Here is a 27,898-nt window from a genome sequence, read left to right on the forward strand (position 1 = left end):
GGCATTTCACAGATCCTTACATTTAATGTTACATCCAAAGTATAAGTAGTAACAGATCCACTATCATTTTGTGTTCAGCAAAATTTCTTGTTTGCCTAACATGGTGATTATTGTCTATACTAATGAAAGCATACGTGGGCTTTCTTAACAGTCCAGTTTATTGTTAAGTAACTGCCTGCGTCCAGCTGATTTAGATTTTGTCATCAGGTACTGAGGCAGTTAGTATATGCAGTGTTTGTTTCAGAATTAAAATAACAGTCTCCTAGACTCCTGACAAACTCTATTTTTAAAGCATTTACCTGAAGTTCCTGCTTGTTATGAACATATAACCAGAAGTTCTCAAAGCTTTCTTTATTGTGGGATACTTGAAGAGTAGACTTTAGGCAGGGAGAAATTGATCTGCAGGCAATATTTGTTCAAGAGGTGATGGTACAATATCTGCTTTGTGATACCATGTGCATACTACTATGTTTTGAAGGAAGGTTATTTAACTTGTTCATAGTTGCTACTAATAGCTTGGAATCCCACTGCAGAAGACCAGTTTTGACAGGTGTCACATGCTGGGTCAGAAGCATAAAGCTCCTATTACTAAGATGAATTGAAAGGTGATCCCAACAGATTTCTGTTGTGAATAAACAATAATTTTCCAAGAAGCTTTACAGTATTTTAAAATAATTGTGTCATCAATCTCAGCAGTAAAACTAAATTATGGAGTGACTGTTGAAGTGTGCTTTAGATTGTAAGATTTTAATATTAGAAATAAAATGTTTGAGCTATTGGAGGTATAAAATTGAGCTATTTGGAGAGACTCAAATGGGGTAGTATAGCTGTTGGTTTTCCTGGCTATTACAATTCATTATCTTGAAGGTATTTAGAATGCTTTTGTCATTGTCATAGCAGCTTGTTTAGCTGTGGAAGAGCAGCTAGCCTGCCTTGTTAATATTCCATCACAAAAATATTACTTGAAAAATTGAAGCCAGGTTCTCTTCTAATAAAAGTAACAAAGAAGAGATATATATTAGGGGTTTTTTTCACCTTTTCCTCCAACTGCTTTATAACCCTTTTCTCTGTGTTTACAAAGTAATACCTAAATAATGTAACTGTACTTAGGACACTCAGCCCCCTAGCATTTTTTCCAGAAGCTTCTCATCCTTAACTTTTATTTAGAGAAAAATAATATTTTCATTTCAGTGTTTTGGGTGGGCATTTCTTGTTATTTTTTCTTTTTTTTTCTTTTTTTGTTTTGTTTTGTTTTTGTTTGTTCAGTTTTGGGGGTTTTTTGTTTGGTTTTTTGTTTGTGGGCTTGGTTTTTTTTGGTTTTTTTTTGTTTTTGTGGTGGTTTGGGTTTTTTTTTTTTATATTTTTTGCTTCATTGTGAAGGATTCAGTGAAGAAAATACCCTGAAAATTCAGAACAAGAAGAGGGAACATGCAGCAGGAGTCTTTGCTACCAAAAAGCCTTCAGCAAGTGAAATAAACAAAAAAATATTTCTTGAAATTAAGGCTCCGATTGATTTATAGCTTGATCCTGTGGTATTTTGCATAAATAACATATTTAATATTTTGAATAATAATTGTCTTCAAGTTACATGCCCCATGCTAATTTTCAGTTTTCTGTCTTTGTGCATGCTCAAAATAGAAAAGCTTCAAATAAATTATAAAAACTAATTTGCTCCTAAATGTTAATTTAGAAGCACACAAACTTGTGAAATTTTTCCAGTGTTTATTTCTTCAAAAGGTTGCTTATTAGTGCAATTTCTAAGAGCAGGAAAAAAAAACCCCTCAAAACCAAAATACGTATTCATGCATTCTAACCTGCAAGCGTTTCATCTCATTAGAGGTGAAAAGGTAATAAAAGGTAAATAATGTGCTTTCTTCTTTAGACAAAACCCTCTGTAATTGAATTAGTTCCATGTTTCTATCTTAGTATTGCCTGATAAACAAACAGATCATCTGGACCAACTGGGGAAAAGGTGGTAAGTGACAGTTTGTAAAGAATTCTTACTTTTGCAAGCTATGTCCAAAGATGGTATTTAATTCAAAATTTCAAAGTATTTTTTACTATTTCTGAATAGTACACAAGTGAAGGAGGGAGTTCTTCCCAGGAGTTAGTAAAAATGAAGTACTTCAATTTGTGAAACACTTTGTTTTAATATTTTACTTATCAGAACTCCAATGGTTTTTGTAAAAGTAAAGGGTTTTTTTGATAAAATGCTAGAATCATAGGCATGTATTGACAGCATGCTATCTAGTAATTTCAACAGACACTTTGAACAATAAGACTGTGCTATATGCAAAGTAGAATCTAATCCACTCGTGTCAGTGAATGAGTTAGTCCTTGCAAAATAAATTAAAACAAACAAATTATTTTATAGCTGCCAGCTTTATAACAGTTTTCCTGTACTGCTTTTCCTCTTGTAGTGGAAAAACGACATGTTTTTCACTCCCATACACGTCTTCATGGAATGCTGATCTACATGCTGCTTGACTTATGGAGGAAGAATTTGGTAAACTACACCTGTTCATGTACCACAGAGTAACAAATAGCACTGAAGGATCTTGGCTGAGTATTAGTTGAATATTTATGTCTGTTCCTTTCTTTCCATTTGATTCTCATCTTCTAATATGTGTTTTCCTCACATTCTGCTCCCTTCACTGTGATGCTCAAACTTCGAATTTGAGGCAGAGATTGCTATATGTAGGTCCTGTTTAGATTTGGGAAGTGCAGCTGGCAGCAGAGAAAAGGAGCCTGTAAAGCTTGTAAAGACTTTCACCTCTTATGTCTGAGAATAGCAGCCTGCTGATTATAAGATGAATTGCAAACATAGATGAGTTGCAAAAACTGGAAAAGGACTGAGAAATAAAGGCAAGATGTCTATTATTTGGAAAAAGCAAGCTAATGAAAGGAGTGAGAAAGGAATTGAAAACAAGCAAACTAACAAACTGAGGCAGGTTTTGGAGAGCGAGCACCTCAGCTATGGGGAGGGGCATACTTTAAGTCTGCTAGAGAAAGAATTACACGGACACAAATGACGGAAGACAGCATGAACCTCAGTATCTGAGTGTCACTGGAAAGCTGAAAAAGAACAAGAAAACAGAGCTAAAGTTGATTGAAGTCGCGTTTTGAGTGGGATTTTTTGGGTTGGGGTTTTTTGTTTGTTTTGTGGTTTTGTTAGTTTGTTTTTTGGGTTTTTTGCATAGAGTTTATGTAAGTTAAACTTTGAGTTTTTCTAGTTTAGATTTTGATATTTAGAGATAAGCTGGAAAAAATAATTAGCAATTATGAAGGGGGGATTTGGCCTTTTTTTTGTTATGCCCATTTCCCAAGTAAAAATTTCACAGGCACGAGAATAATTTCTATGGCTAATCAAGCTACGTCATTACTTATGTGAAAATATGCTGACATTTTGCAAAATGGCTTGTGATTATGAAAACAACTGTAAACAATTATTAGTATTTTTTTTGTCTATTAGATTATGATTTCCATGTTCCAAAGCCACATATAACTTACTGAAGGTAGTACTAAGCTTTATGGTCTCTCCCAAGAAAGCCATTAATGTATCTCAGAGAAAAGAGGTAAAAGCTGAGCAAAGACCTGTCTGATTTGATGGAGTTGTTCAGTAAGCAGATGGTTAAACACCTTGGTGTTCTGGCTGCTTGGGCTTTTTTTCTGCTTCTCATGATCTGTAAGTAGTCTTTGGCTTTTGACATTCTCTTTCATGGAGTTTGAACAGTTCTGGAAGTGAGCTTTTGGAATTGTTTTTATTTCCAAAGATTGAGTTAGTAGTCTATCATTTTGGTTTTGGTTGGATTTTGTTGCTTGTTTGGGGGTTTTTGGTTTTTGTTTCTTTTTCTTTTTTTTCCACCCTATACATAAAGACGTATATGGAGAAAATGCTTCTTAAGCTTTTAAGAGTTGCTCTGAGTTGTCACCATTTAAGGAACACCTTATATTATAGGCTTCATAATGACAAGTGAAGTTCTAATATTTGAGTTGCAATCTAAGCAGGGCTGTGATTGTTCTGAATAATGATGTTTAGAGTATAGCGCTGTTTTGAGTACCTTCAGATTAGAGCAGAAAACTTCTTGATGTATAGTGATGCTATTGCAAGGGATAAAAAGGGATCTCTGCTTTTCTGCAAAAGCTGCCTGCAGCAATTGTGAAGGAAATGGTGGCAAATAATTACATAAAGGTCATTTTATTAAAAATAAGCTGCATAGAATTTGGTATAGATGTCATACCTTTCCTGAGGCTGTGGTAAACACTTGATCATAGTATGAGTTACAGAAGCTACAACAAAATTATTTTTACAGGTTATCTTTCTCACTATCTGTATTTGTTAACCCAAGATATGCTGGTTTTCATCTTATTCAGCATCTCTCCTTATCTTATTGTATTAACGTAACAGAACTTACATGCTAAACCAAATTATCAGGTAGGTAATAAGTATCATACTTTTATACTTTCTTGGTTCTCTCCAACTAAGCTTAAAAAGAAGTAATGAGCCTATTCTCAAGTATGAATACAGGCAAGGGGAGGAAAAATTAGACTGTTTAGCTTAAAAAGAGTATTTTACCATTTTTCATAGAGCAGTCTTTGAATATGCAGAACTCTCCAATATTTGTTTGATAAAGTATATTTTTTCATTACAGAATTTAACTAGTAATCCCTCATGCTTTCACACAACTTTAAATTTATCTGTTAAAAAAACCCAAAAAGCAAACAAACAAACAAACCCAAAAAAACCCCAAAACAAACAAACAAACAAAAAAAAAAAACCACAGCAAAAGAAAAACCCATACAGAAAAGGGCTAGTTACAACTGGGAGTTCAGCTACTATGTTCTTTTAAGTAGCTACAAGCTACATTGGTTTTGGACCTCATCTTTTAGCATTTTTCCTAAACGGTGACCAACTAAATCATAGAGCAATTAAGTAGTGAAAACAAGTTAAAACAGACCAACCCTTATACTCGTATTATGTCTTCTGCTTTACCAACAAATGGTAAGAGCTTGTTGGTTGTTTATTTTATCTCTAGGATAAAGGTTTAGCACCCACACTAGGTTCCAGCCAAAATCCTCCTCTACTAGGAAATAATGAAGTAATATTTTCTTAGAGTTTCTGGATTAGTTCAAGGTACAGCTGTCAAAGAACATTAATTTTCTTCTGTTTAGACTTTCGGCTAAAGGATAGATCTAAACCTTAGTACAGATGACAGCCAATCTGTCTGTCATCACCATGCTTTATTTTTACTGCTTTTCCATGTGTTTTGTAGTACACACAGCTCGAGTGTGGCAAAAAAAGCACTTTCTTTTACTGTCTTTACACACGGAAAGAGTAGTGTTCCTTATCAGGGTAGGTACAGTTACTTAAGCAGCTATGTAATCTTTCTTTGCCGAAGTAGTATCACGGTTGTGTTTAAGATTAAGTTCAGCGTACGGGGCTTACGTTATGGATGATGTTTCTTTAGTCACTTGAAAGAAAGATGCCTTCTTTCCAAACTTTGAGTTATTAATGTAAGCAGCTTCAGCAGCTACTTCCTTCAGTGCCCTGTCCTATATTTATGGCAATCTAATATGGGGATTGGCCCTAAACAGCTCCCTGGCAAATGACTAAGTACTTCCAAATAGTTACAAACTAAAAGCTGAACATTTGCTAATGAGAGCTTGAGTAGTATCAACAAAGCTTAAGGGGTATTTATATCTGTTGAATATTTTAGTTAGACTGCTTTGGAGCTCCTTTTTTTTTTTAATTGCTCAAGAGTTTAGGGAAGACAGAAATGCATGACAACTTTTTATTTTTGTATCAAGTGCAACATTGCAAGGAACAGATAAAACTCAGTTTACTAGTCCCATAGTATACAGAACTGAAAAACGCATTCTGCCATGCTGCAGGCACTGTGCGTAAGAACCTGGTCAAAATTTCAGTGCAATTGTGACTGGAAGAGCAAAGCAGTGCTATTACTGTTACAACTGTATGTATTCCCAGTATCCTTAATACATTTATGGTAAAGCAGAATGGCTACCACTCCAGTGTATGAGCAATCCCATGAATTAGATTTTACATCTAAAACAGCAAGCAAAGGAATCAATGCTAATCACCTTAATGAGGTGAGGTAACAAACCCAGTTTAAATAATATGTTGAGCCAATTTATCAAAACAGAAGAAATTTTAGGCTGAAAATACCTGGTTTTATCTAGTAGGGAGAATTGGAAATTGGGCAGTAATAGGTGGCCCAAGGATTCTGCTTCCTAGCTTTTGCTCAGTCTTCATCTGTAGCACTGCAGAGGCCTTCAGCCAAGAAGTTTTTCTCAAGCTACTAGCAAGTGTAACTGACCACCATCTATACCTCTCTAGCTGTTAGTTCTGGAACAAGTCCTTGCATCACCACTGTTTGAGACAGGCACTTCTACTGAAGGTAGGTATCAAGTTTCTTCTTGATGTTGTCAAAGGAATCCACTCCCATATAGTCAGCTTGGCCCTGTTCCCATCGTTCCTTGCGTTCTTCTGAAGATTCAGTCGGTAATAGCGGCGATACTGATACGTGGGACACTGCCTCTGTAACTTCTGCCTAAAAGGAAAGGCAGAGTAAAAATAAAGAAATACTTGTACAGCTAAAGCGAGCAACAGGCCATAGAGTGGGGCAACAAAGTAGATGTTATCATGAGCAGTAGCAAGCATTGCCAATGGGTAGGGATTGTGCAGCTTTCCTAGCAAAATAACAAAGCAGAGTTACAGAAGTTAGCAAGGCAAAAAAAAAGAAAAAAGTAAATTTTAATTTCTTCATACCTCTCTACAGAAGCCACAAGAGAAAGCCAGAGTATAGACCAAGCCCGATAGCTGCAAATAGTTTGTTAGAAAGATGCAAGATTACCAAGAAAAGCACATCTTAAGAGATCAGTATTTTTGGTCTTAGAAAGGCTGAGAACTTAAACTGGTCCATGCACTAAGCTAAGACTAAGAAGTCTGCAGTCAGATGCAGGCTACTAAACTGTGAATGAGAACTAGAGTTAGAAGCATTACTTTGATTTTAATAAGTATTGGCATTCATCACTGCCTGTTGATATAAGTATTGATTCCCAAGTTATCCTAGGCTTATCTAAATGTGATTCACCATGCAAGATCTGTATGTACACATTTGTACATGCTGAACTGGGGTTCTTCTGCTTGAGAACCTCATTCGCTGGAGCACATTAAGAGTTAGGCCCTTCTCTGTATACATTAAAGTTGTTACTACATCCAAGAAGTTACTGCAGTATAAGACCTGGTGCAACATTAACTACCTACATAGTTTGTTTTAGGCAAGCTATGTCCAAGACCTGTCTAGCATGCTTCTCTTTTGTAGTATTATTTATTCCAGGCTTAAAAGGACAAAACTAAAATACCCTGCATCCCACAAACTAAACCACACCCATGCATTGAGATGGACAGAGGGAAGGGAAATTGATGCAATGGTAAATAACCTGTCATCCATACTTAGGTATGGATGTACAAGATTATTAGAGCACGCACCATATTTACTCCTGTAGGAATTTCTTTAACAATTCCATGCTGTTCTAGTAGTGGTAAAACATCAGCTATGTAGGTATCCCACCACATGTTGAGGAATTCTGGGTGAACTAGTTTAGGGTCATCCATGTTGCCCTTTATGCTTTTTGTTCTGGAATCATATGTATAGTTCCACGGCTTTGTACTTCCCAGGAAATGCACCACCTTAGTATTTGCACCAAACCTGTTGAGCAGAAAAATTTTAGAAGTCAGTTTGTACATGTGTTTAGAAAATGAGTTTTGACTGGCAGACATAACTTTTTTCACCTGCTATTTCTGTATTTTTCCAGAAACAGAAATATGAATATATTTAGGAGGCTAAATGCTAAATGATCAAACTGCCAGTGCCTATTGGGACTGAAAGCATTGCGATACAGCAGAAAAAACGCAAACTGAATTCTACATTACACTAGTCAGAATACAGCCAAACCTAGTGGTCTGGGCTATTTAAATACTTACAGACAACTCAAGTCTTTAGGGTGATGTCCATAGCTCAGGAGAGAGCAGTCTCAAGCAGCCGTTGCAATCGGAACTGGTTTTAAAAGTGAAAAAGATTCTACTCCAAAGTCAGCAAGCCAGAGAATTAAGCATTACAAGTATTATGTGGAGAAGGGTCAGTGTTAAGAGCTACCCTTTTGGTTTTATAGCTCTGTAGAAACAGATGATTGGATGGCTCTGCTGCAAGGAGACCATGTCCCTGCAAAATAATAACTTTGATAACCAAGGCATTTCAGAAGACTCCTGATCTTGCTGCAGCAGGGTCTTGCTAGACAACCCTTACTTCCTAAATAACCACGCATGGGTAGCCACGCATGGGTGTGGTAGTGGGTTGTTTTAGTTTATTTTTGAAACCATTTAAAGTCCATTTTCAATATGAACTTCTAGCTTTGTCCCAACTGTTATCAGTATGTTCTTCTGCATTAAAAGTAGAGATAAGATGCACCTCTTTTCAAGTAAAGAACTTAACACTGAATGCGACAACATTTAAGTCATACTCCTACAGTTCCAGAACTAGGTTTCAGCTTGATTTAGTTTTGTGAACAAGCAATACTAGTCTCTCTGCTAACAGTGACTATCTCCCCTAGGTCAGTCTGTACCACATTATGCTTTCTTGTCAACATAATATGATTGAAATGGAGACTAACATCAAGTAGCTTGTCTAATATTTCACTAAGCAAATGCTGGTCATTTTGACCAGGACTCAGGTATTAAAAGAGTTTTATATGTGGAGACAATACAGATGTGTTTCAAAAGCCGTAGAATATTCAAACCAAGTATGCGTTTGGATGGGATTGTGGGTTTCATTCTATTTTAAGGCCCTTGACTGTATTTCAATGTTCACATTCAATGATTTGAATACAACTGATCTTACTGCAGAATGAAGATTTATGTGTGCATGAAAGGCCAAGTATTTGCATTAACTGCAAATTCAAGAGGTCAGTTACTGGGCTTTAACTTTAAACCCCAAAAGTAAAGACTTAGCGTAAGGTCACTACCTTAGTTTTACAAGCTGTCGCAGTACTAAACAACCTGAATTTTCTTCATCTTAGGCTGCTGCTGTTCTGAAGAAACTTATTGTTCAAAAATCAAGGGACATTAAGCTAGAGAATAGAATGCATAAGAAGTACCATATAACATTTGTTGCAAAATGAAGAAGTGTACTCTTGGCCACTTACAGTCAGAATGACAGACGCCAAGTTTCTGCAACATTTTCAGCATCTGCTTTCTAGATACTTTCTGGACCTGCAATACTTTATTTTGACATTTGAGCTCAACTGTTAGGAAGCTTTATGTCCACACTGGCCTCAGCAACTAATCTGTCTTTCCACATCTCCCAGAAAAGTCCTTCATGAACGTTTTGAAGTTAGAGAGCATTTGTCATGAATTGGCATTTTCCTTTGGAAAAAGGATTACTGAGACTGCTGTGAAATCTAGTCTCGCTATACAAAGCTGCAAAAAACTTAGCTATTGCTGTCAGTAGGTTTAAATTTCACTATATTCCAACTGCTGATTATCAGGAGTGTAGCTGCTGATCTAACCAAGGGAACTTGTTCCACCTATTGAGCAGGGAATGTTACTTACAAAGGCCGCACTTCCAGCATTCTATTTTTGAAGGTCTGATTAATTCAGTTAAGCAGTTGATTCAATCAGGTAAAGAGAATTTTTGTCAGGAGCTCCCAGATCAAATTAGTCTTTTGTGGCAACAAAGTAATTTGTAAAATTAAGGGCACATGACAAACAGCCAGCCATGGAAAGAGGGCATACTTTACAATAGATGTTAGTTTATCTAATGCTATCCAGCTACTTAGTCATTCTAAGGCTTGCATATATTTCTTTAAATAAGTGTTCTACTTTTAGCACGACGAGATTCCAAATAGTATTCTGATCACAAGACATAGTTTGATCTTGAGCCAGCAAGCCCTGCTTATGCTAGCTGCTGCTTTAGACACTAGTAACCTGATGTCATTCAGAGATCAGATTGTTTTTATGCACTTGGCACTTTCCCTTGCCTTCAACTTCTGTATCTCATAACAGATAAAGAGTTTCTGTGTAACACTTCAGTTCCCCTTGTTTTTCCCCTGCCCCCTTTCTCCTGGATTGTTATAACACTTTGAGCAACCCTGCCTCTGACATAGAGTTCAGTCACATGCCAAACTAATGCTGCTAGCTAGGGAGGATACAGATTTTGTCAGAGGAAACATGCAATGATAGGTGGTTGGCTGTATTCTTTGTTCCATCTTGCTGTTATTTAAGGAATTGAAAAAGGTCTAGAAAGACTGTTAGGAGAGAATTCTAGCTCGATACAAATCTTTGTTCACCACACTTATTTGAATGGTATGGGTTGATTAGATGAAAGTGTAACTACTGGTGATTAAATACTTTAAGTAATTGGAATGAAGAAAGGGCATCAGTGACATGCTGAAGTTCAGCTCAAGTTCATTAAAGAGCTTACTGCCATTGGTTAGAACTGTACTAGACTCTATCCTATACTGGAAGAGTGTTTTTTCCCTTCAGCAAGTGACCTATAAAATGTGCTTACTCTAAATCAACTTCAGTGTTATCACCAGGGATGAGTGAGCTACAGATACAGCTGTCTCTCTGTGTTTATCTTGAGATGATTCATTTGACTTTCATTAATTTAACTTCTCTTTTTTTTTTTAAGAGAAGAAATGATGATATTTTAGGTGACAGGAACAGTCTCCTTCCTTCTAGAAAACCTGCATAAACTCACATCATGCCTGTTCATTCTGTTACAAAGAAATTAGTTTACGTAAGCTCTCAAAGTCTTCTTGAAGTTTTCAACTTACGCTTTAAATGCTGGAAGGTAGGAATATACAGAAGTGCTGCTCAAATTATAAATAAACGGTAGATGTTTGCTCATGTCTGTTGTTGCCCAGCTGCTGAAGAAGGTGTTTAATAACCCCTGATCTGCACCTAAAAGAGAAAGCATTAATAGGCTACGAGCATCAGACAGCTGTTTTGAGGATCTTTTTCAGTCACTTTACTAAGTAAGAGTTGGTAATTCAGTTATCATGTCCTGTAGAAGACTGGCACAAAGCACCACAGTTCTATTTGTGAACAACCCTATAAACCTTGCAGCCTTTGAATATTCAAAAAATGCAGAGAACAAAATAGCATACATGGGCTACTTTTATTAAAAGACAGGAAGCTGCTCACAAACTCTGCCGTTCACTGTCTTTTACAGCTTTCTTTCAATCTCTATAAGGCAGCAAAAGAACCCCACAATAAAAACAGTACAACTGAGCACTGTTCAGCTTCAGGAAAACTAGCTCAGGAGAACAAATGGTAACAAGTAGTTTTATTACTTATGCTTATAGATGCACAACCAGCATCATCTCACTGACAGAGTTAGGGTGTCAGTGGCCTATAAGATCTGCAGTCCCAGATGCATCTCCCTCCACACTGATCTGATAAGAAAAACACATGTAATGTTGGTGACAACTAATCTAGTAAAACTCCACCAATTCCTTAACAGACAATAGATGTTCCTAGTTCTGTACTAAAAGGCTCCTGACTAACCACTAAATGAGGATAACAATCTGTATTCAGAGAGGTCACCTCTTAGTTCGTAAGTAGAGGTTGTTACAAGGTTAAGTGAGTCCAAAGTTGTTTGGTATCTCAGTAGTAGACTAGCTAAAAAAAAAAAAAAAAAAATACAGCCTTAAGACCAGAGCAGACTAGTTTATAAGCAGCAATTGAGAAGTAAAAACCTATTTATTTATATCCATTCATTCTTTACCACAATGAATACAATTAGTCTTTAAATGGTAGTAATTCCTCTTATCAAGGAGATTGAAGGAAGTCCTCCAACTTTCACTTGTTGTATTTTTTCACCTATCACTGCATTCACAAGTAGCATTACTGAAGAGTAGGTAAATGGGTAGCTTAGATAGTAGACAATGTTTCATTCTAATATTTCATATTCTCAACCACTCAGTCTCTGCTAACTAAGGAAAAGGTTTTTATTGGCCTATGATTCGATTTAGGGCAGTATTAAGGTTTATACCATCTGTCGTTTGAGCGGAGTTTGCTTTTTGCAGCTGAAGTATCTAGACACTGGGCATAAACTTAGATGTACGGACAGTACACTGACAAATATAAAATCAAGGTATCCTGTTACAGCTGTCAGCATACATGCAGATTGCAGAGTGAGAAACAGCCTGGAGACTCAGTCCAGTAATTTCAAACCTCTGACTTGCGTCTCAATCCATAAAGGAAGGAAAGCACTTCTAAAGAACTTGTATCCATCATAAGAGAACCGAAGGGGCAGCAACAGTATATTTCACTTACTCTGCAGGACTCTCTCTCACCAAGATTGTTTTACATACCCGGCTTTTTTCAGATTGCATGCATTTGTGCCAAAGCAGACAATGAAAGCAGCATTTAGCTGTCCTAATTCAGACTTCAACAGGAGTGTTATGTAAACAGGATCTCAGACATAAGGTGAAAAATCAGGCAGTACTTACATTAACTACATATTTATAGACACATATGAAGGTTACAATACAGCAAGACTGTAAAAGCAACTATTTTGGATCCCAAGCTAGAGTCAGACTATTGTCTAAGCAATAGCAACATCCTTAAGGTAGCAGGAATACCACCAAACTTCCCTTCCCCTTCCACAACTTTTAGATGCTATCTAGAGTAGTTGCATGACATGTTCTTTATTATCTAGAAAGGTGAAGTTCAGAAAGAGTAGGTATCTACACAAGTAGCCATCATTCTGCCATTTCTGGACAACAGCACTACATAGCAGGCAGCGGTCTGCTGTTACATGCAAGAAATATTCCATTCCCTAGTTACTCCTACTTGGACAAGGTACTTGCAAGCTTGACTTCAACTACACATAGTTTGGTAGGTTGTTAAGTTTGCATCCCTGTGTCCTATTAAAAGCAGTAACCTTTCACAGGTTTATCTTACTAAGTTTCCTAGACCCCTTTATTACTCTCTAGGTCAATTTAATTTTCAATTCCCTTTCTCCCTGCCAAGTTCCTGAGCTCAGCAGTAGTTTGTAGCCTGTAGCTCAGAAGTTGGTTGGTTTTGGGGGGTTTTGTTTGTTTGTTTAATTCAACAATTCAGAATTATGCCATAGATTTTGCCATAGCTGGTGATCAATTTGCACTGCAAGGTTCAGTCCTTTATTACATGGCAGTACTCATTTTCATTGGGTAGCATTGAGCATGCAACTGTGACTAATATTCTTTAGAAGGCCACACACAAGAGCCCCTACAGTAACAAGGACTATTCTGCAGACTAGGAGTGACAACTGGATATTTTACTTTTCACAAAGTACTGAGAGGTAAGTCAACAGGCTAAGTCATTACCTTCTATATGACAGTTCCATTTTATGGCCTTATTTACATAGTTTTCTGTAGTTTTTAAAGTTAGACTTTGTTTTGTACCACAGTAGTTACATAATGAAATTAAGTGACAGGAGACAGTGATATTGAGAAGCCTTTAATAATAGCCATCTCCAAGTGACATATGCTCTTACTGCAATGGTAACAGATTTTGTAGACTTACAGGATAGCAGAACTTGGCTTCTCAAGCTTACACCTGGTACACTGGCTGATCCCAAGTAACCTACCTATAGTGGGAAGCAGCCAAGGCCACTACACACACTTGATATTGGGAAAGAGACAGTCACCACCCTATAATGACAGGAAGTCATGACATAGCATATGAAGAGAGAGCTGCATCTTCAAATGTTTCATTCTCTGAAGCTGTGCCCAAGTTGACTAGTACTATTTTTTCTATAGCAGCTTGAGTTAGTATAGATAGAACATTCAAGCCTGAAATGTTAGGAATGTCTGAAGCATAGCACTAGAATCACTGGAATTTCATTTCTTGTTATATGATTTCTCATTATATGATTCTACACCTGTTAGTCTGGAGGCCCAATTCAGTTTTTATTTCATGAAGTCTGAACAAAGTAGTTTTACTACATATTGTAATGATAGTCCCTTTTTCTGAGAAGGATACAATTTTTGCATAGTTACACAGAGAATTCTATCAGAGTCCCCATGAGATGTATGTAGTTACTGAGCCATCCCAACTACTACACCATTTTGGCATAACTTACACTGAAATACAAATTAATACATACCATCAAAGCTGCCTTTCTCTGTGGCAAACTGCAGCAGCTGACTGTACGTTTCAATGGAAGGTCGGTAAACAAAAACTCCTGAATTAAAACAGTCAGGCCAGCCTGGATCTGGTGCTGCAGACAGCTCTTCTCTCTCAAAAAGCTCATCTATATTTGACAAAACCTAATTGTAAGGGAGTTTAAAAAAATGCTTTTAGGTTAGGAATTGTGGTATCATGCTTCAATGGATTTTGGCATCAGCATTAAGACACAAATGAAAGTTCTTGTATCAGTGTTCATCTTACAGAGACAATATAGAAATAGTCCCCACAGACTCAATTACAGTTAATTTAGTTTAAAAGGCACATACATTCTTACTGTTACTAGTGCATCTCATAAAAGGTTTCTATTACCTCTACTTGTTAAAAAAAAAAAATAAAAATCCAACAACCCTGATACTAGGTCTTTAAGAGGTACCATGAGACACAGCCACTTACCATTGTGTCTGCATCCATGAAAACACACTTTGAAAACTGTGTCAGTTCCCAGCAGTGAAGCTTTGTTAGTGTGACGCCCAACTCAGGTCTTTTCATTAATGCCAAGTGTGCTGAATCCCCACTATCCAAGACATTTACCAATATGACTTCATCAAATACTTTTTCCAGCACTCTCCTGGGGAAGAGTCAATTGGCAAGATTTAGTTCTAGTGTTACTCCAACAACAGGCCACATGACAGATTCCATAAAGAAAAGTGGAATAACAGGGTACCTGGTAACATTTCTTGCTGAAAAATAGGAAGAGTTGACTGCATATGTTGCAATATACAAGTACACCTGTCTGCCACAAAGTTTGTAATGTGCACATTTTAGGGAATAGAGAAGTCTCCTGGGTTTTTTTTTGTTTGTTTGTTTTGGGCTTTGTTTTTTTGTTTTGGGTTTTTTTTTTATTCCACAGAGTTTTAGTTACCATTGCTATCAAGTTCTGTAAGTCATAGCTACGTAATACAAACTTTGCACAAAGCTTTTTTTTTTCCATCCAGACTCTGATTTCTGGCAACTCCAAGGAGGCAATTAAGAAATGGGAAGCTGTTAGAGTAGCTTGAGCAGGACTGAATCCCAAACAGCTGAGACACAATTTTATGCAATACTTACACTGCTCTGTATTTGTGTCATCTGGGACACTTAAGACATCTGACTAGACCCAGTTGCTAAAACTTGCTTTATCCCATAAAGTCTTTCCAAGACTGACTTAGTCATGGCTGTGAGTACAGAAATGTTTTGAGCCAGTATCATATTTGCTAAAGTGTGACAAATATTCAGGCAGTGTAGTGAAATTTTGTGGCAGATCTCCAACCTTCACTTTACCATTGATACAGCATTGCCAGTAGTTCAAGAGATTAAAGTGTCCATGCTGCTTAAAACAGGAAACAACAGTAAAGACCTACTGTTCTACACCGTATCTTGAATGCTCAGCAATTACCAGTACAATTTGAGCCACAGAGCTTGTGAGTTTTGGAACTCCGCCTCGCAGAGTTTTTACTGACTGTTTGGGTGGACAGTGCCTCTGAACTTCAGGCATACTTTGTTAGCAGAGACAGGGCGAGAAATGCAAGTTTCAATTACACCACTATGTACGAAGGTATCACTGGTCTAAGGGCATAGTACTAGCTGGCTTGAACTAGCACATAGATACATTTAAGGCTCATCTTAGAAGGCTGGAATGGATGTTCCTATATGCAACATCTTAATACTGACATGACCGTTCAGCTGCCAGGAGACTCCAGAGAGAGCCACTGCATTTTTCCACTGAGTCACCTCTCTATTGTGTCTATATATTGATAACTCCTCTTCTCAGAATTACTTTCCCATGCAGAGAATCTTGACCTATCATCTGTAGTTCCCATAGTTATTAACTGTTTCATTGTTTGTTTGGTTTTTTTTTTTACCCTCTTATATGTGAAAGGAGAATCCAGTCCACTCCATAGTGAGACTACTCTAATGAGGCTGTAGGAAGCAGTTGCCTGTTAATTTCATTTGATGTACTGTGGTGACCTTGTTAGATGCCTCTGTTAACCTGCTGATTTGACATATTTGGTGCTACTTTAGTTCTGCTCGCTCTCTTCTCCCATGATAAAGTTTGATTTGAAGTGTCTGCTAGATTTCAAGAGAGTTTGTGTTATACTATCTCAAGAATACTTCTGTGAAACAAATACCAATTCCCTCCTCCCACCTCCACACACATACACATAGCATTAAGAAATGTACAGGCAATATCACATTGTTGTACAATTACAAGTAGGACTGCAAAAGAGCATAGATCCCACAGAAATATCAGTATCAAGTCATGGTTTAGAGCGCTAACTGCCAACTATTTGTTTAACTCACCACAGGGAAGGAAAAAAAAACCCACACCAAAACATAAACAATTTCATGTTTGAAGAACTTACAGAACTTCAGGTAGCACAGAGGAGTTCTGCTGAAATCAGCTTTTTAACTCCCAGAGTTTTGAAAGGTTACTATAAAGGAATTTAACTTCCATTTTTCAATCTGCACATCTGCAGGAACTGTTGCAGTCTGAAGTATATAAGCAGACCTTACCTCATAAGATCTGAGACCTGAGGAGTTATCAGTGCAGTCAGCTTCCTTGTTGTTCTGTACTGTTGCAAGGATGAACCAAGTACCAATGCTCCTTTCACATAGGAGTCATTTGTGGCTAGAGTCACAAAAGACTGGTCTGGAAGAAACGAACGTGGTCAAGTTCATATGATCCACTATTTAATTCTGAGACATATATTAGAAACCTAGTATTGTTAGGTAATCATGCTGTGAGACCTCTAAGATGTGCCCTTTAATTCTGCGTATAGGGCCTTCCTACATGACTCAATCAAGCAGATTCCTTGCATAGCTGTATTTGCTATTGGTAACTTGACACATGGCAAAATGCAGTATAATGACCCACAAAAATCAAGACTGTTGCAAGAGTACACCAGTTCACATTTGCCCACAGGTTAAATAAGTCATGCAAAATGTAGAGACAATCCAAAATTCTAAAGAGCTCTACTTTGGCCACTAATATGCTACTACAAAAAAAGTGTTTAGAGTCCGTGGGCTTGTTTTGGCCTAAGTTAGTAGGGTTTTGTAGAGTTTCTCTAGGTTCAGCTCTCAACCCTGAAGCTAAAGCAGCTTAAAACTTGCAATTCATTTTCAAATGAAAGCAAGCATTGAATTATATCTTAGACAACAGTTTGAAGTTTTGCTAGCTCAGGATTTTGCAGATGAGTTGTGCTGCAACCCATGATTGCAGCTCAGTCACAAGAATGCAAGATTTAAATGCGGAAGTAACTAGTAATACAAAAGGCAATTTAAAATTTTCAGGAGCTATTTTTACTCTTTGAGCAGAAAGAGGTACTATAATCTTCTGCTCCAGCTGTACCATAAATAAAGTGTAAGACAGATTATTTTGCCATATAGTACTTATTGAAGCCATATTATACAAGCTTTGCATTCTTTCATGCTGTTTTAAACTGCCAGAATGGGACTGAGAAAAGCAAACAAGTAACTTAAAATGTTCTTCAGTTCTCTGTTAACTATTTTCATGTAGACCACCTTTCAAAGTTATATCCCTTTACAAAGCATGCTCTTTTCTATCAATCCATTTTTCACACTATCAGCAAAACAGTTTCTTAGGAAGAATTTCCAGAGTCAAATTTATTTTAGCAACTTTGACTTTTTTTCTTTACAGAAGGTGTTAACTAGGTTACATCAGAGTGAGAGTTCTGGGCACTTTAAGACTTACTATCAAGCTTAGTAGCAAGATTAAAATACTGACTCCTTTCAGAAATATTGTCAGCACAACTCCTAAGTTTACGAGGCAGTCATCATCAATATCCTTTTAACTTAATACCCCCTTTACAGTTGATGACAGACAATCGTGTACCATAACTGCCTATAAACTCTGCAAACCTGGTCTGCAAGATCTATAGACCAGCTACAAAACTTTTTTTTTTTGCTTAGCAGCAAAACCAACTAGTCCCAAGGGATTTACATTATAGTGGTCAATCACGAAGATCAAAAAAGCTTCTATTTTGTTTCAATCCACTTTTAGCTGCCTATTTGTATTAGTTCATATTCAGCAAGACTGCAGAACAACTTTGTGTTTCTTTGAAAGAGCAAGCATGTAACATTTTAAGTCGCAAAAACATCCTCCTAATAGGACAGGGATTTTCACTAGGTAATTTGCATGTTACTATTCAATACATGGACGTCTGACACTATGCTCAGAGACAGCGTAGACAAAGTGGGATTGTGCCCAATGTTCATCTGAATGTTGCTCGTTTGTTTTTTTTCCCCCCTCGCAGTACAAGACTAATTCTTAAAGTGACCTTGCCACGGAAAGACACTTCTTCTCTTCGTTGACCTGTTAGCAGATACACTGTTACTCTGTTTCATCTTCTTGAAGCTGAATATTCACATAGGAAGATCTTCAGAGAATTAAAGTTAATTTAATGATGGAGTAATGGTAAGAAGCCCCATACTCTATCCCAACTTTAGGAGGAACTTTACAACTGCTTGACAGGAAGTGAATTTTGCGAACTTGGAGACCACCTAAGTCAGTATAACTTTCCAAAGTTTTGAATAAACTACGCTCTGTTCTATATCTAAAGTACATTTGTAAGTACATGAGTCCATGCTACAATTTGGGCAAGACCAGCTGGTGCTTATTATGGAAGTTACAGTTGCAGAAGACTAGTCCATTCTACCTAAACAACAGGTATTTGAGCTGTGTGGGTCTCCTTCCTTATCCTTTTCTCCTTCTCTGTAAACACTTTTTCCACAGAATCTTATGTTTACACAGCAGGCCCTGTTAGGCCTGAAACATAATGAACTCTCGGTGACACTATGTCTGCAAAAGCAGATAGAATGAGAGGCAGTTGCACAGTTTCCTAATTGACTTACCCAGACAAAACCATGCTACTTTAGAGACTTCTTTGGCTGCCCAGTTCAGAGGTTATAACACGTCTTTGCAAGAGTTTTTGTGCTAGCCCTTACATACCCACAAGCATCCTGGAAGTCTGAGCTAAAAGCAATCTTTCATTTGATGGTGTGCAGAAGGTTAGTGGAATATTTGTCCCAGATAATTTCAAAATTTCCCTGGAAGATTTTTCGTAGGCATAGCCAGAGTTCACAGGTCCTTGCCTTTCCTCCTATTCTCTGAGTTAGGTACTAGTATATCTGATTTTTTTTTTTTTTTTTTTGATTACGGGATTCCTAGAGAGACAGGAACATCTCATCAAGACATGCATCGGGGGGCCGGGGGAGGTAGGTAGACTTCCTGCAGGCTTCCAGACCTGAAAATGAAACCAGCTCTGCCGACAGCTTCAGGTGAAAATCGGGGGTGACGGGGGGACGACGACGCCAACAAAAAAACGGAGCGACATGTACGTGGGGAACCGGTAAGGACCTACTCACTGCAAAGTATCAGCAAAATCAAAGGAACCACAAGCTCTTGCGGCGTTTCAGGAGGGAAACTAAGATTTCCCCTGTGAGCCGCTGTAGCCCTACTGTAGCCTCTCCGGCCCATGCTGCTCCCCCACCATGCCAGCTGCATCCCTTCCGTTAGAGGACGGAGCCTGGGGCAGAGCACCGAGTTAAAGCGCGGAGAGAACCGGCACCGTGCGCGTCCTCTCAGACGGCACAGCGATGCCCGACGGGACGGCTCCGACCCCGCTGCGGGCAGCCCCTGCCCCCACCACCCGGAGCCCGCTCGCCGCACGGACGCTGCCCACAAACAAACGGGCGCAGCCACGGCGAGCTGCCGGCGGGGAGCGCGTGGCAGCTCCGCGAGCGCGGCCCGCGGCCCTGGCGAAGGGCGGCGCGAGCCGGGCGGGAGCACACTGACCTGCCATGGTGCCCGAGCGCAGGTCGGCTGCGGGAGACGCGACGGCCGCGATCACGGCTGCGTTGAGGCCGCCCCTTATATAGGGGCGGGGCCAGCAGCGGCACGTCTGTGCCGGCGGGAGGAGGCCCCGCCCCGAGGAATCCCCGCGGCGCCGCGGGCGGAGCCCCCGCCATGGCCTCCTGCGGCGGCGGCACGTCACCCCCCTCCTTCCGGGGCCGGCACCGCCACCGCGCCCTCTCCGGGAGGCCTCAACCTCCCGCCGCCGGCCTACCCACTCCAGTGCCTCTCGGGTAAAGCGGTGCTTGAAAATGCTTCAAAATATTCCACTGCGCGAATAGAGGGTAGGACCGTGTCAGGGTGCTGTAGGTTAGGCCGGGAGCGGCGGTGGTACACAGGAGGAGCGTTGCTCCTGTGGCCGCTAAGCCCTGGGGGGCAGAAGGACTAAAACTACTGGGAAGAACCTGGCCCCGTCCTCTTAGCACTCTCCCTGTAGGTGTTAGTACAGGTGGATGAGATCCGCCGAGCTGCCTCTTCTCCAAGGCTGAACGGTACCAGCTCCCTCAGCCTTTCCTCCTAGGAGAGATGCTTTCTTGTCCCTTCATCATCCTTGTGACCCATTGTTGCCCTCTCTCCAGTGTGCTCCTGTCTTCCGTACTGGGGAGCCCAGAGCAGCCCTGCAGGTCTGGCCTCAGCAGTGCTGAGCAGTGGGCAGGGATCCCACTCCCTCGATCTGCCTCGTGCAACCCAGTATTCACCTTTTCAGCAAAGGCACATTTCTGGCTCGTGTTCAATTTAGTGTCCCCCAGGATGCCCAGATCCTTTCCTGTGATCCATAACTTTCCTTAAGGCAATGAAATATAACTGCATTTTGATCACAATAAACTGAGGCAAGTCTGTTAGGAAGGGGATTTCCTTCTGTCTTGAAATGGCAAATGAAAGGATTTTAAAAATAAAATCTCAAATGCAAACTCATGAAGAAAGAACACTCCAACTCCTAATTTCCCCAGAATGAGAGATCATGTTTGAACTGAGACAATGTTTGCAGACCTATTTTGAAGTCAAATTACTTACTTCTAGAAGTACCAAATCAAGGGAATGGTCCCTCTCCAACCACAAAATAATAACCCCAAATCAAAATATGCATTTAAAACATACCATTAATTTATAATTTATGCATCATATGTGTGAGTCAGAATTGTAGGCAATGCTAGTAATGTTGTACATTTATAGGGATTAGTAATATTTTTTGGCATGCAAACCTTTTTTCAGATATCCGTGGCTTTGACAAACTTTCTCTATGATGGTGTTAGGCATGGTTTGTGTCTGCCGCAGATGAAGGTTTTGAGAAATTTTTAGCCAGCACATTTCAGCTGTGTCTAGCTTGTTGCTTTGCCAAGTTTTTGAGAGAAAACAATAGAATAGCTGCTGTTGGTGACTGCCCTCCCCCCTTCCCTTGGTTCCTTTGTGTGGAGCAAAAGAGCATAATTCCTTCTGGTTCCCACATTAAACAATCAGAAAAAAAAAAACCCTAGGACTGCCAATATTCAGCTTGAAAGTGTGCCACATCCACCGCTATGCTAACACTTGTTTGCACATGCAAATTTGAATTTTTCTAATGTTCATGGTTGAACAGACTGTAAATTTTATGGTTCCCTTGTGTGACTTGATTGCATATACATCTGTGGCTTTGAACTCACTGTTTACACTTCTTTCTCCATAACCTGAAGGGAAAAGTCCCAGGAAGAACCTGAGAGAAAAACAGGTATCCCATTGGCTTTCAGTACAAATGGAAGAAAAGATCATGTGACATGAGGATAGAAAGAAAAAAAACTACAGAAAAGAGAAAATTGCTCAGGAAAAGCTCTCGTGAGATGAGGGCTAGGATAGGAAAGTATCTAAGCCTAGGATAGGCTGAGCAAAAAACCAGCTAGGCATCAGTTTTTATGGAAGGGAATAAACTTAAGACTTAGTTAAGATAAGTAAAATACAAGGATGGGAACTAACCAGGGAAACTATTACTTGTCAGCACACAGGAATAGATTTTGCTGGATAAAGAGGCAGCATTGGGAAATAATGGACAAAATGCTGCATAGCAGTTCATTAGGTGAATACTGGCACACTGAACAAGGTGCAAGTCCTATGGAAAATGATCCTGTCATCATGCAATTAAAAAATTCCATCACCATGCATGCCGCAGAAGTCCAATTACCCTTATACATTATAGAACATCCTATTTTTAATGACTGTTAATGTTATTTTAATAGGAACTTTTTTATAATGTAATTAAAAAGGGATTTCAAAACACCAAGTACAAAGGAGTAGCTTTGAAATATACTTAGGATTTACATAGCAGTAAGAGAAACTGCTATCCCTGTAACAGGACTGTTTAGTGTAAACTTCTGAAGTACTGGAATAGCCACTTGAATTAATTGCTCTTAAAAATTTTGCCAATGTGCGCAATGAGTCCAACCATTAAGTTAATAAAACATTGTAGAGAAGGTTTCAGAGTTAAACATTATTTCTACCTCTGCAAAATCCAGGGGGAAAGATTTTTTAAAAGCAACTCAGAAGAGTTGGTTCAATGCATCCAGTCCAAGTTTAAAGTACTCGATTTTAGTTTTTACAATATCTAAAAATGAAAAGGTTAGGAAAGAGACCTCAATGGTGTGAAGTGTATTGATAGGTGAAAAAAATTATATTGAGAGATTTTATTTCATTTTTGTCCAGCCATCTCCATCTTGCCTGGAAGTTGTCACAAACTTCCCTGACAAAAAAAAACTGGTCTGGGTCATCCCCTTCTCTTTTTGAAGCTCTTCTCACCTTGACCTTACTGTGAAGTAAGACTGAACAGTTATTGAGTATTCAGAGTGGTCTGCATAGAATTAAAAAATTTGGCACAATTTTTTCCCAGTGCTAGGATTTCAATGTAATGTAACTTACTCCAGTAGGACTTAAAAAGCTTTCATGTTTCTATTTGAATAATTAAAATATGTTATCACTCCAACTTATTTTAGCTTTTCACAATCTCCTTTCCTAACGGATATTCTCTTTGCCATCCCAGAGCCGATTATAGTTCTGGCCTTGTTTTCTTAAAAAAAATCCACCTGCTACATAAATGTGATAATCTTCTAAAAAGCTAGGCTCTATAATTTGCTTGATTCATGTTACCTAATGCATTGCAGTGAGCAGATGTTTAGTGGATTGAGGAATTCTTGTAATTTCTTCTAGCTAGCACGATAAACATTCCTATAAGCAGGGAAATTAGTAGGTCTCAGTTTCTCTTGCATTGTCTTTTGGGTTGATTCTCAGTGGTTTGCAATGCAAACAGCTACAGTGGAAGCTGTTCTGCTTGCATGATTAACTTGGCATCTATTAAGAAGGAAATTGGTGGTGAACCTTTATTTCTCATTGGAGAAATAGTTACCTCTCTCACCAGTCTTTACATGACTGTTAAAAAGTTCTAATGCTGAGATGTCCTGCTGCTTTCTTACACTTAATGAAAAGGTTAAATTATTACTGAAGAACATAGAACCACGTACAACTACTTTATAAGCCTCCTTTCCTTCAGCAAATAGGTTAAATGAGGCAGGTGTATGTGTGTTTTTCTCCTAAATTGCCCTCTGCTTCATCTTTGCCTGCTCCCCTTTTCTAGTGGTTCTTTTGGGATGGAAGGCCACAGGGCCCATTGATCAGGACATACGGCTGAGAGCAGAAAGCAGGAGTTTGTTACCAGTTCCGCTCATCATTTGCTGTAGCGATAAGTACAAGCAGGACAGCTATGTATTTCTCTTTCTTTCCTCTCTTTACCACTTGACTTGAAACAGTAGAACACTCACTTGTTCTGTATCTGTATAGGGGAGTTGCAATAATGTATCCAAATTCTAGGTGTTTTCTACCTCAGTAGGTTGCAATAACTCTTATAATTTCTTACCTCCACATACCACAGTTTTAAACTATCTCAGAATACAAAAATTGTAGTATCTCACCTGAACAGGCCTATTCTTCCTTACTACAGGAACTGCTAGAACTCCCAATGCTTAAAAAACTAGCAGATGATAAAATTCCTGAAGATGCAAAGTTCTCAAGAAATTTCAGCAGGGATTTGAGAAGCAGTGGCAATACTTCCACCAAGTTACTTAGACTTACAGCAATGCATCTGTTCCATGATAGATTTTTGTTGAATTTCAACCTAGTCCTTCTCCAGGCTAGGCCAAGTAATTAACTTTAGAGTTAGTCACATTAAAATAAAAAAAAAAAAATCAAAATTAAAAAGAAAAACAAGATAATATACTGGGAATTGCATTTATTATTAAGGGAATACAGTTAAAAACCTTAGTGTCACCAAGTTGAGATGCTTTAACCTCTTTCCTAGCTAAAGAAGTATAAGAGTGTTAGGAATGGAATGGAATGGAATGGAATGGAATGGAATGGAATGGAATGGAATGGAATGGAATAGAATAGAATAGAATAGAATAGAATAGAATAGAATAGAATAGAATAGAATAGAATAGAATAGAATAGAATAGAATAGAATAGAATAGAATAGAATAGAATAGAATAGAATAGTTCATTTGGAAAAGGTCAACATTGATCATCTAGTTCAACTGACAGATCACTTTAGTGCTGATTGTTAAAGCATATTACTAAGGGCACAATCCAAATGTCTCTAAATGCTGACATATCTGGTGCATTAACCATCTTTCAGGAAGCTGGTTCCAGTGTTTCATCACTCTCTTGGTAAAGAAATCCTTCCTAATAATGTCTAGTCTGAATCTCCCCTGGAACAGCTTTGACCCATTCTCAGGCATTATGTCCCTGGCTCCCAGGGAGAAGAACCCAGCACCTTCCCCTCCCCATCCCCTCCTCAGGAATCTGCAGGGAGCATTGAGGTTGCCCCTCAGCCTCCTCTTTGAACTAGACAAAGCCAGAGTCTTTGTATAGGGCTAGACTATTTCTATAGAGATGATGCTCTAACAATAATGCTTATCAATTATAGTTGTCAAAAATCTACATAAGCATTAATTCCCCATCTCTGAGCATTTAACCATTCCTACATTCATTTTTACTGAAGTGATCATAGGGTTCATTTAGATTAAACAGGCAGATAGTTTGCAGTTTCTGCTAGCAGGAAGCAACAGCAATATTGCTTGGGAGGTCATTGTTTTTGACCCCAAAGAAATTGTTTCAGCATGACCAGAACAATTCAAAATTGTTTCAGTTTGGGCAACACTGGTCTTTCTTACACTATTTTCTCAGGACGCCACAGAACATCAGCACTATAGATCTGCTGTGTTACAAGTTCCACACCTGATCATTAGAGCTGATTGATGTGAAGCTAGAAGGTACACATTTGTGAGTTCTTGACCCCAGTATGCCAGTGTGCTCAAGGGCTAGTTAGAAAGGTCTTCTTTAGGTAGAGTTTTATCTTAGGATGTGCGATTTTGCATTAGGAAAAGGCCATTGAACTAGGTTATAAAATGATGATCGGAAGTCCTTGCTGTCAAAATCATCATAGCACAAAATTGTCTGTAGGCATGAAACCCCATCTCTCTGCTAAATCTGATGTCAAAAGTGCTGAAGGACAGAAGTCTTGTCACAGTGCTAAAAAATACTTAGGCTGGGCATAAAAACTGTATCTAGTGAACCGTTAGAGGAGTGCTGACTCAGTCTTATGAGTGCCTCAATCACACTGATTGTGTGCTGTAAGTGCTGTAAATTTCACTTAAGAGATAAAGAATTGCTTTTCTGCTGAAGTCTGGAGAGAGCAGCTTCTTGCTCTGTCATGTTGGCTGTGCTGGGTACGTTTGCTATCTCAGGTGTATCATTCCAAGAAAATGTCCACGCGTTAAAAGGTTAGTCCTTAATTGTACACTCTCTCATAGTTACAATAGCTGTCAAATATTGCTGCCTTGCAGTATATGCTGTATGAAATGGGTTTCTTAAAAATATTTTGGGGCTATGTTAGGAAGCTGGACATAAGTAGTTTGACAATACCTTCTCTTATTAATTGGTCCATGTGTATCAGGTGTGGCTCAATGGTGATTTTCCATCTGCATAGTTCATACAAGCATTATTTATCCTGTGCAAACATTAAAACAACACTCATGCTTTTCTCACTGAACAGTCCAGTTATTTTTTCATTGTCTTTTATCAGGATTTTCATCAATGTTTCCCGACAGCTTCCAGATTGTTCACAATGCAGATGCAGCAGTTCTGTTCACTGGGCTGGGCAACAGCAATCACGCTACCCATGCCCTGCATTCTTTACATTAGTTGCTCATAGGAAGATAAATTTAATAGATAGTACTAACTGGGGATGGAAAGAGATTTGGTTGGTTGTTTTAAAATCTGACACAGTAAGAAGGCCTAAGCTTTGTTTGCTTTTTTCTGATACTTTTGCTAATGACTGTTTATATTATGATGCAGCCTATTGCCTATGAAGATCAGTTTGGTATAGCGGTTGACACTGGTGTAGCTCTTGTGGGTGACACTTAAGATATGAAGCAGGTGGATTCAAGTGCATTTTGAACCTTAGAGTTTTTCAGTACTAATTTTGTTGTTGAATTTATCTTTTCCATGATTATTTAAATTTTTAGAAGCCGTGCGATGTTCTGACTATAATGTCTGAGGTATGAAGTGAACTTCACTGGTTAACATTTTGTCAGTACTATATCAAGGCTACAGAGCTTTCTCATTCTGTATTCCCCAGGATCTTCTGGAGAAACTCTGCGTAAAGGGAAATTTTTAGTGTTTCAGGAAAAGTTAAAGGTATATATTTTTGTTATTTAAGGGATCCCACATATTATTCTAATAACCATTATCAAGGGTCATTCTGAATATTTTAGAACCCATGGGGTGACTGCTATGAAGTTTCCAGGTTTTATTCCTGTATTCTCTATTATAAAAGGAATAAAAAATTTAGAGGTAGAAATTCCCAGCCAGTATTTTTCTTTTAAATGTTTTTTAAAAGCTTTTTTTGAAAGCTATGATACAGAATTATTTGTGGCATGGCTCTTGCTGAAAAAATAAAAAAAAAGGAAGAAAGAAAGAAAGAAAAAGAAAGAAAGAAAGAGAAAGAAAGAAAGAAAGAAAGAAAGGAAAAAAAAAGACTACAAACATCCCACTTTGTACATAAGTTGAAATTTGTTTTTTTTAAAGGTTTAATGGGTATAATGGTCCAGCTGAGAGACCATTTAGCTTATAGTTATTAGCTTGTAGTTATTAAGCACTTAACATCGATAAAAGTTATGTTCAAGAAGCCCATTTGGATAAAGCACAGAATCATTTATATCAATATATGTTGAGGAAATGTGTTTCATTGAGTAAAAGGTACATCAAAGAGTAAACCTCTCTTTATGTAGCCAGTAACAATTACGAATAGCATAGTAGAAAATGTTTTGGTTCCATTATCTTCTTCATCCCTGGCTCATTTAATGTCTACAGCTTCACTTAAAATAATGTGTTTCTTCTTTCTAGCAACTTAGATATGTGTAGAGCCACTGGTACTCTTCAAGTATTATATGGAAACTTGTAATGATACCCTTTTATGATTACTTGCATTAGAGATGACAGTTTTGTTCTGAAGTAATAGAAATGAAGGGGAAAGCACTGCATTTTCCTATTAATTACTATTTATATACTATTTTTCTGATTTTTATTGCTTTTTAACTGCACTTGGACAGTTAAGACAGATGAAAGCTATGCATTGGTCCAGTTGAGAATGAAAGAAGAGCAAAAGAACAGGAAATGAGGCAGCAGCAGAAGTAGCAATTTGGAACATCTGTGATAGATGAAAGGATTGGGACATATCAGATAATCAGTAAGAGGGTTTTTATGCACTGCAGAAT

The 27,898-nt window shown here is 38.4% G+C and overlaps 1 protein-coding gene across 3 annotated transcripts; it reads right to left on the bottom strand.

Moving 5' to 3' along the window:
* Window positions 1-5,778: 5,778 nt before the first annotated feature.
* GYG1 (glycogenin 1) lies at window positions 5,779-20,171 on the bottom strand. Of its 3 annotated transcripts, XM_033068574.2 has the most exons (8): window positions 20,052-20,171; window positions 16,751-16,886; window positions 14,651-14,825; window positions 14,175-14,337; window positions 10,855-10,981; window positions 7,511-7,730; window positions 6,788-6,838; window positions 5,779-6,569 (listed from the first exon to the last, which is right to left on the bottom strand). In XM_033068574.2, the coding sequence occupies exons 1-8, from the start codon at window positions 20,056-20,058 to the stop codon at window positions 6,408-6,410; spliced, it is 1,041 nt and encodes a 346-aa protein (XP_032924465.1). In that variant the 5' UTR covers window positions 20,059-20,171; the 3' UTR covers window positions 5,779-6,407. The 3 variants fall into 3 exon arrangements, with proteins under 3 accessions (XP_032924465.1, XP_032924466.1, XP_032924467.1); XM_033068575.2 differs by lacking the exon at window positions 6,788-6,838 and having other exon boundaries at window positions 5,779-6,565; XM_033068576.2 differs by lacking the exon at window positions 6,788-6,838 and having other exon boundaries at window positions 20,052-20,169.
* Between the last annotated feature and the right edge of the window lie 7,727 nt (window positions 20,172-27,898).

This window comes from Catharus ustulatus, chromosome 10, assembly GCF_009819885.2.
Source record: "Catharus ustulatus isolate bCatUst1 chromosome 10, bCatUst1.pri.v2, whole genome shotgun sequence".
In the NCBI taxonomy this organism is placed as follows: domain Eukaryota; kingdom Metazoa; phylum Chordata; class Aves; order Passeriformes; family Turdidae; genus Catharus; species Catharus ustulatus.

Bases quoted from the DNA above. Each gene is read 5' to 3' on its own strand.
- GYG1 (XM_033068574.2), bottom strand. The intron at 6,839-7,510 runs GTGCGTGCTCTA...AACTATTTGCAG, and splicing joins TTCCTACAGGAGTAAATATG to CTATCGGGCTTGGTCTATAC. The intron at 6,570-6,787 runs GTATGAAGAAAT...CTTTCCTTTTAG, and splicing joins CTTGTGGCTTCTGTAGAGAG to GCAGAAGTTACAGAGGCAGT.